The 8,458-nt window shown below is 72.7% G+C and overlaps 1 protein-coding gene across 1 annotated transcript; it reads left to right on the forward strand.

The window, feature by feature from the left end:
- Positions 1 to 759: 759 nt before the first annotated feature.
- On the forward strand, positions 760 to 8,426 carry LOC112118050 (laminin subunit beta-1-like; the record flags this gene model as incomplete). The annotated part of the gene is made up of 11 exons (XM_026662862.2): positions 760 to 866; positions 952 to 1,029; positions 2,783 to 2,952; positions 3,363 to 3,498; positions 4,331 to 4,404; positions 4,775 to 4,963; positions 6,066 to 6,129; positions 6,651 to 6,853; positions 7,179 to 7,299; positions 7,846 to 8,034; positions 8,171 to 8,426. Coding segments are annotated over exons 2-11 (1,430 nt in total), but the record flags the coding sequence as incomplete, so codon positions are not given.
- Positions 8,427 to 8,458: the final 32 nt, after the last annotated feature.

The raw sequence follows: 8,458 nt of genomic DNA on the forward strand, positions 1-8,458 counted from the left end.
ACCCGCCGGCTCCCTGCATCTGTGCCCGGCAGCTCCCCGTGTCTGTGCCCGCTGGCTCCCCGGGACTGTGCCCGCCGGCTACCCTGGGCCCGCACCCGCCGGCTCCCCACATCTGTGCCCGCCAGCTCCCCTGGGCCTGCGCCCGGCACCTCCCCTGGGCCTGAACCCGGCACCTCCCCTGCATCTGCGCCCGCCGGCTCCCCACGTCTGTGCCAGGCAGCTCCCCGTGTCTGTGCCCGCCAGCTCCCCAGGGCTGCACCCGCTGGCTCCCCTGGGACTGCGCCCGGCAGCTCCCCCCGTCTGCGCCCGGCACCTCCCCTGGGCCTGCGCCCGCCGGCTCCCCACGTCTGTGCCCGGCGGCTCCCCGGGGCTGCGCCTGCTGACCAGGGGCGCTGGAGCGATGTGTACGGGGCTGAGCCGGGGTTAGGATGGAAACGCGTCACGCCAGGGGTGCTGCACCCCCCAGTTCCAGCACCGGGGCTAGGGCTCCCCGGGCTGAGCCGGCGGCTGCCTGCAGGGAAACTGTCCCTGCCTGCGGCACCCCCCGCCCCACTGCGCCCCCCGGGCACCCCGGGCACAGGGACAGCCGCTGCCGGGCCGCACGGGGGGGCGGGGGTCCCTTGGCACGTGCCGGGACAGGCCCTTTCAGAAGCCCCGGCGCCGGGAACGGGCCGGAGGTCCCGTTTTCCCTTTGGCCCCCCTACGAGGCGCCGCCCCCGGGAGCCCCCGGCCGGCTCCTCCCCTGGCCGCGGCCCCGGATCCCAGCGGCGAATCCGCCCCGCACTTTCCCTCCGGCCGCTCGCCAACTTCGCCAACTTCGGGCCCGGGCAGAGCGGGGCCGAGCCGAGCCGAGCCGGGCCGGGCAGGTGAGCGGCACCGGTGGGCGCGTCCCCGGGGGAGGGGGGATCCGATCCGGCCCGGCCCCGCTCCGCTCACCGGCTTCTCCCGCAGGGTGCAGAGGAGCCTGCGGCGAAGGACGAGCGGGACCCGAGGCTGCCCCGATGAGGCTGTGGGGCTGGCTGCTGGCGGGTGAGTCCTGCGGGGGGGCACCGGGAGCCAAGGGGCCTTGAGTGATGCCCAGCCTGGCCCCGCCCCGCCCCAGATGTGCAGCCTGGCCCCGCCCCGCCCCAGATGCGCTGGCTCCTGGGGGGGGGGCAGGAAAGCTGTAGCTTGGCCAGAGGGTGGGGGGTTCCTGGAACATCTGGGGCAGGGCAGCTCCTCCCATGGCCCCTGCCCCTCAGTTGCCCTTCCCCCCATCCCCCCAGGTCCTGTGGGCCCCCGGTCCCGGCGGCCCCTGTGCAGATGACACATGCCCTCCCCCCTGTGCCCCCGCATGGGGCACCGCCCAGTCGGGGGCAGTGGGGGCTGCGGTGGGGCTACCAGCTGGGGGTCGCGCTGGCTCATTCCCCGCTGGCACCCCTGGGGCTCATGCTTCATCTTTGGCCCGTCCCCCCGGGGCCCGGCCCCATCCCCTGCAGGGAGCTGTGGGGCGGGGAGGAGCTGCAGGGCTTTGGGTGGGCCCTGGGCCCGTTCCCTGAGCCGGGACTCCTGGGTCCAGTCCCAGCTGTGCCCTCTGCCAGCTGAGCCTGGCATTGGCCACCACTCCCTTGTTACTCTGTGCCCAGTGCCAGCTGCCAGCCCCCCCTCGCCCCCAGTTTGGCCCCAGAGTTCGATAAAGCACCGGAGCCCTGCCGGGCTGGCTCTGTGCTGCCCCCTTGCCATGAGCTGGGGGGAGGGGTGCATGCTGTGCCCGTGCTGGGGGGCGGCGGGGGGGCCACACCCCAGGGCAGCCGGTTCTCATCTGTCTTTGGAGCTCAGTGGTAGGGGGTGGGGGGGGGGGGCTGGCCGGCGCTGGCTGGGTGCCCAGAACGCAGCCTGCCCTGGGGGTAGGGGGGCAGGGTGAGCAGCCCCCCAGCCGGAGGGCAGGGAGTGTGCTGGGGCACGGAGGGCCAAGCTCCCCTGCAGCCCTCCCCATGAGCAGTAGCGTCGTAGGTCGGGGAGGAGGGAGCCCGGACTCCTGGGTTCCTGGCCCGGCCACCTCCTGTCCTGGTCCCTCTTCCTGGCTGGGCAGCCGGCGCCCTGCTTGGGGCAGCGCGGTCGGGGCCCTGGGACCCCGGGACGCAGACTCAGGGCCTTGCTGTAGGCAGCAGCCCCCACCCCCAAAGACACCCCTCCCCTGGCTGCCTGCCCGGCTGGGCGAGGGCCCGGCTATTTCTAGCTGGCAGCTGTTTCCGCCCCGGCCAGTGGAAGGGGCTCAGCCTGTTCCATTCCTGGCCCTGCCTGAGGGGCAGGCGCAGGTGGCCAAGGGGGGGCTCAGAGCAGGCTGGAGCCAGACCCTCGGCACAGCCCCCACCCCCGTCTGTGTGACTGCCCGCCCCTGGCTCTGGCCCTGCTCTGCGCCAGGGAGCCCCAGTTCCTGGGTGATGGCAGAACAAAGGGAAGCAGCGCGGTCCCGGTGCCCATCAGTGCCTGTACCCCCGCAGTGCCAGGGCAGCCCCCCTCCGCCCCATGCATACTCCCCACCAGGGCAGCCCCTGTCCCCATGCTGGGGCACCGCCCTCCCCCCGTCCCCAAGCAAAGGCAGCTGGGACGCCCTGGGCTCCCCAGGAAGGCGAAGCAGCATGGACCCACTGTCCTCCATGGCTGGCAGGGAGTTGCCCCACTGCCCCGGGACAGGGCACGGACCCCCAGCTCCCTCGCCCAGGGTGGAGTGCAGACCCTGCACTTCCCTGCTGGGGCAACCCAGAGCTGCTCCCCTCTCAGCTCTGACCTCTCTCCACAGTGCTGGGGGGGGGCCTGTGCCAGCACCCCGAGCCCCCGCATGGCTGCTCCATGGGCAGCTGCCACCCAGTCACCGGGGACCTGCTTGTGGGCCGAGCGGAGCGGCTGAAAGCCTCCTCCACATGCGGGCTGCAGGGACCCCAGCCCTACTGCATCGTCAGCCACCTGCAGGTGGGGCGGGGGTGCTTTGGGGTGGGGGGCGCTGGGGGGCGCCCTGGGTGGGGGGCACTGCAGGGCAGGGGATGCTGGGGCAGGGGGCGCTGTAGGGCAGGGGCACTGGGGCAGGCAGTGGGGCGGGGGAGGCGGCAGGTGCCAGGCAGCGGGGGGCGCTGGGGCGGGGGGCCTGGGGCAGGCAGTGGGGCGGGAGAGGCGGCGGGTGCCAGGTGGCGGGGGGCGCTGGGGCGGGGGGCCTGGGGCAGGCAGTGGGGCGGGAGAGGCGGCGGGTGCCAGGCGGCAGGGGGCGCTGGAGCAGGCAGTGGGGCGGGGCAGGTGGCGGGGGGCACTGTGGGGCGGGAGGTGCTGGGGCAGGCAGTGGGGCAGGTGCCAGGCGGTGGGGGGCACGCTAAGCGGCTCTGTTGCAGGAGGAGAAGAAGTGCTTTGTGTGCGACTCGCGCCGGCCCTACTCCCCCCTGGCCAACCCCGTCAGCCACCGCATCGAGAACGCCGTCCCCTCCTTCCTCCCCCACCGCAGGAAGGCCTGGTGGCAGTCGGAGAACGGTGAGCCCCGCCCTGCCCCCAGCCCCCCCGGCTCACTCCCCCAGCCCCCCCGGCTCAGTCCCCCTGCCCCCAGCCCCCGTCCCCCCGCCCCCCCCCCCGGCTCAGCCGCCCAGCCCCATCCCCATCCCCCAGGTCCCCCTGCCTCACCCCCCCCTGCCCCCCAGCCCTGTCCCCCAGGCCACCCCACCCCGACTCAGCCCCGCCCCTGGCTCAGTGCCCCATCCCCTGCTTGGCTCAGCCCCTCTGCCCCTCAGCCCTGCCCCCAGGCCTTTCCCCGTCACCCGACGTGGCCCCCAGCTCCCTTGCAGAGAGCCCCATTGCCTAGACTGCCTGGCCCGTGTATGTGGGGCTGGGCTCTGCCCGCTCCCTCAGGAGCCCTGACCCGCTCTGCCCTCCTGGGCCAAGCCATCCCCATCCAGCCACTGGGGTAGGTGGCTGCCTCGGGGGGCTGGGCCATGGGGTCCCCCCACCGCAGAGACGGGCCAGGCTCTGACTCCGTAAGGCCCGTGTTCCCCTAGCCAGGAGAGGGGCTGGCTGCCAGCGTGGGGCCCATGGGGCCGGCTGCGGCGGCCGTGTGGGTCTGGGGGTCCCTGGGGCCCTGTCCTTCCCTTCCCTCCCACGCAGGGAAGCGCTGACTCACCGGCCGGACCCACGCTGGCCTGGCTCTTTGCCGCCGGGCCCCCTGCCAGGCGGAGGCGGCCAAGTCCTTGGCAGAGACCGGGATCCGAGGGGGCCTTGCCCCGGCCCCACAGCAGCACCAGTGCCCGGGACAGATGCCCCCGAGGACGCCCCAGGGCCCGACCCCACAGAGCTCACAGCCCCGTCTCCGCAGGCGTGGAGCATGTCACCATCCGCCTGGACCTGGAGGCCGAGTTCCACTTCACCCACCTCATCATGACCTTCAAGGTGGGTCCCTGCCTGGGGCGGGCCTGGGGCGTCCTGCGGGGCCAGGCCACCCTCCTGCAGGCATTGGGCCCCTCACCCAGACCCGTCCTCCCCGGGACATGGGGGACACGCCATCCTCCTGGGAGCCCCCCGCCCTGTCCCTTCGCCGCCCCCCGCCTGTCCCCACGCCCCACCCTGCCCGCGCCATGCTGGGGGCTCACTGCCCTCCCCCGACACCCTGGGGGCTCACCCCCCTCCCCCGAGACCCCGCCCACGCCATGCTGGGGGCTCACACCCTCCCCCGACACCCTGGGGGCTCACCCCCCCTCCCCTGACACCCCGCTCGTGCCATGCTGCGGGGCACCCAGCTCCCCCATGTCTCTCCCCCCAGACCTTCCGCCCGGCGGCCATGCTGGTCGAGCGCTCGGCGGATTTCGGCCGCACCTGGAAGGTTTATCGCTACTTCGCCTATGACTGCACCTCGGCATTCCCCAGCGCTGCCCCCGCGCCCCTGCGCAGGGTGGACGATGTCATCTGCGAGTCCCGCTACTCTGACATCGAGCCGTCCAGCGAGGGGGAGGTGAGTGGGGGGCCTTGGACGTGGCCCCGCCTGGCCGTGGCCCGTGTCCGGGGGTTGGGCGAATGCTGCGCTGACCGCAAGCCTTTGAGATCCTGCGCGGGGCGCGGACGTTTCCCCGAGAGCGATTGGGCAGAGGCACCGGGGGTCAGTCCTGCTGAGCTCTCGCATGGGAACGAGAAGAGGAGGGGCGGGAAATCAGTGAGCCCCCATCAGGGGTGGGAAATGGGGCTGGACTGTTCCCCCAGCTCTCCTCTGGGGTCCTCCAAGAGAGATGCGGGGGAAAACCTGGCTCCTGGTGTCAGCTTCATCCCCTCCATGTCCTGGGACCCCAGCTTCGCCGTAACGTCACTGGGCCTTCGCCGTCCCGATCCCGAGGGCCGACCCGATCCCAATCCCAGTCCCGAGGGCCGTCCTGACCAGACAAAGGAGGAAGCCAGAGGACGTCACCTCCACCGGCTCCAGCTCGATCCCAAACAGCAAGGGGAAAGGAAACCTGGCCCCACCCGCCCACCCTATGTGTTTTTCTTCACCCACCTTCTGTCTAACCAGAGGCTGCCTGGGCCGCCAGGCCTGGGCACGGGGAGAGGCCGGTGGAAGCCGGGCTCGGAGCGCCTGGCGCTGGGCCGTTTGAGGCTGCGGGTGGCTGCTCGGCCGGCTGGGCCTGTTTCCCCGCTGGCCCGGGAAGTCAGTAGCCGAGCCAGAAGCTGCATTTTCTCCTTGCTGGTCCGGTCTCCCCGTCCCCTCCTGGGCGCTTGTCGTTCGTCAGCCCCAGCCACGTCCCTTCTCCCCGGGGGGAGGCTGGCAGCAGCTAAGAGACGCTCCAACGTGGGAACTTTTCCTTCCAAAGCCTCCCAGCTAATGGGCGAGGGGCCATGCTGGGCTGGGCCTGCTCCCCCAGGGTGCGTCTGGTCCGGGGCCTGAGCCGAGCCAGGGGCTGGGCCAGCCCATTCCTGGTGTGCTGCTGGCCAACGCCAGGCAGCACCCTCGGGCCCCGTGGGGCCAGTGAAATGAGCACGACAGGCCTGCACCCCACCCCCGCCAGGGGCCCCTGGACTGTCCCGCAGCCGGCACTGGGACTGAGGGGCCTTTCTCCGTGTTTCAGGTCATCTACCGAGTCCTGGACCCAGCCATCCCCATCCGAGACCCCTACAGCCCGGCCATCCAGGGTGAGTCCAGCTCACGTCACGGGTCTGCCCCAGCGGGACGACGCAGGGAGATCCCGGCCCAGATCTCAGAGCAGCACAGGCATGGCCTGGGGGGGGGGGGGAAGGGGGGGTGGGGGGGGGCGGGGGGCATGGGAAGCATGGGCCTGGGGAGGGACGGAGGGGTTCCTGGGAGGTTCCCGGGGAGGTACAAGGGGTCCTGGGGTGGGGTGGGGGGATCCTGGGAGTGCGGGAGGTCCTGGGGAGGGACAGGAAAGTTCCTGGGGGGTCCTGGGGAATCAGGGTGGGGGTCTTCTGGGGCAGCGCGGCGGGTCCTGGGGAGGGGCAGGCGGATCCAGCCCCTGGGCCTGTGCTGCTCTGTTCTGTTCGGGGCTGGGTTATTCCGGCTGCTGCTGCTTTGCGCCCTGGTCTCCCGGGGTCCCTCCCCACACCCGGGCTCCCCTGGCCGCCCCCTAGGAGATGGGCTGGGTCCCCCCCACCCGGCATTGTGCTGGAGCGTTGCAGTGGGTGATGTCTGCCCCCAGATCTGCTGCGCGTCACCAACCTGCGGGTGAACCTGACCCGGCTGCACACGCTGGGCGACAACCTGCTGGACTCGCGGCGGGAGATCCAGGAGAAGTATTACTACGCCCTCTACGAGCTGGTGCTGCGCGGGAGCTGCTTCTGCTACGGCCACGCCTCCGAGTGCGCGCCCGCCCCCGGCGCCCAGGCCAACGTGGAGGGCATGGTAGGGGCTGCGCTGCCCATCCCTGCGACCTTCCCCCACGCTGGGAACACCCCGAGCCGAGCACCTTGCTGATGGGTGTGGGCTGGCTTGGCCCGTGGTGGCTGTGGGTCTCGGCGCCCTTCACAGCTGGCAGGGCGTGGCCCGGCGCGGTGTGGCTCCCTGTGTGCAGAGCGGAGTGTGAGAACTGAACGGGCCTGGAGGCCATGCTCCCCTGGGAGTGTGGCTGGGGCAGCAGGGACAGCGCTGCGTGCTCTGGGCCCGGGCCGGGCGGAGCTTGGGGCTAGCAGGGCCGTGGCACGGCTCTCACGCCCCGCCCCCTCGGCAGGTGCATGGCAGGTGTGCCTGCAAACACAACACGCAGGGCCTGAACTGCGAGAAGTGCGACAGCTTCTACAACGACCTACCCTGGCGCCCGGCCGAGGGGCGCAGCACCAACGCCTGCAGGAGTGAGTGCCCGATGGGGCGGGGGGGCGGGTGGCACAGTTGGGGGCTGGGCTGGGGGCTGGGTGGTGTGGTTGGGGGCTGGGCCGGGGGCTGGACAGTGTGGCTGGGGGCCGGGCGGCGTGGGGGGGGGCCGGGCGGGGGGGGGCGGGGCTGGGCATCAGGCGGCGTGGCTGGGGTCTGGACAGTGTGGTTGGGGGCCAGGCTGGGGGCCGGGCGGCGTGGCTGAGGTCTGGGTGGCGTGGCTGGGGGCTGCGCGGCATGGTTGGGGGCCGGGCCGGGCACCAGGCGGCGTGGCTGGGGGCCGGGCCAGGCACCAGGCGACATGGCTGGGAGATGGGCGGTGTGGCTGGGAGATGGGCGGCGTGGCTGGGGGCTGGGGCGGGCACCGGGCGGCGTGGCTGGGGGCCGGGTGGCGTGGTTGGGGTCTGGACAGCGTGGTTGGGGTCTGGACAGCGTGGTTGAGGGCCAGGCTGGGGGCCAGGCGGCTTGGCTGGGGGCCGAGCGGCGTGGCTGGGGCTGGGTTACCAGACGGCACCGGTGTCTCGTAGGGTGTAACTGTAACCAGCACTCGCGCCGGTGCCACTTCGACATGGCCGTGTACCTGGCCACGGGCAACACCAGCGGGGGCGTCTGTGACAACTGTCAGCACAACACCATGGGCCGCAGCTGCCAGCTCTGCAAACCCTTCTACTACCGGGACCCCAGCCGGGACCTGCGGGACCCCGGGGCCTGCCGAGGTGAGGGGCCCGGGGCCGTGGGTGGAGAACTGAGCCCTGTCTCGGGTAGGGGGGGCAGGGAGGCCTTTCCCGTGGGGGAGGGCACGGCCTGGGGTGCTGGGCCCCTGTCTGACTCTGTCCGTTTGGGGCTCCGCAGCCTGTGACTGTGACCCAGCCGGCGCCCTGGACGGCGGGATCTGCGATGCCCACGACGACCCAGCGCTGGGGCTCCTGGCCGGGCAGTGCCGCTGCAAGGAGCACACGCGGGGCCCACGCTGCGACCAGTGCCAGCCGGGGTTCTTCGGGCTCAGCGGGGACAACCCCCAGGGCTGCCAGCGTGGGTATCTCCGGCCACATGGCCAGCTGCCATTCCCACCTCTGCCAACAGGGGGCGCTTGGGGGAGCTGGGTGGGGTGAGGGCTCTGGGGGGAGCTCCCAGCAGGGG

The sequence above is a fragment of the Terrapene carolina genome, unplaced genomic scaffold, assembly GCF_002925995.2.
Source record: "Terrapene carolina triunguis isolate 2854851 unplaced genomic scaffold, T_m_triunguis-2.0 Scaffold30919, whole genome shotgun sequence".
Classification (NCBI taxonomy): domain Eukaryota; kingdom Metazoa; phylum Chordata; order Testudines; family Emydidae; genus Terrapene; species Terrapene triunguis.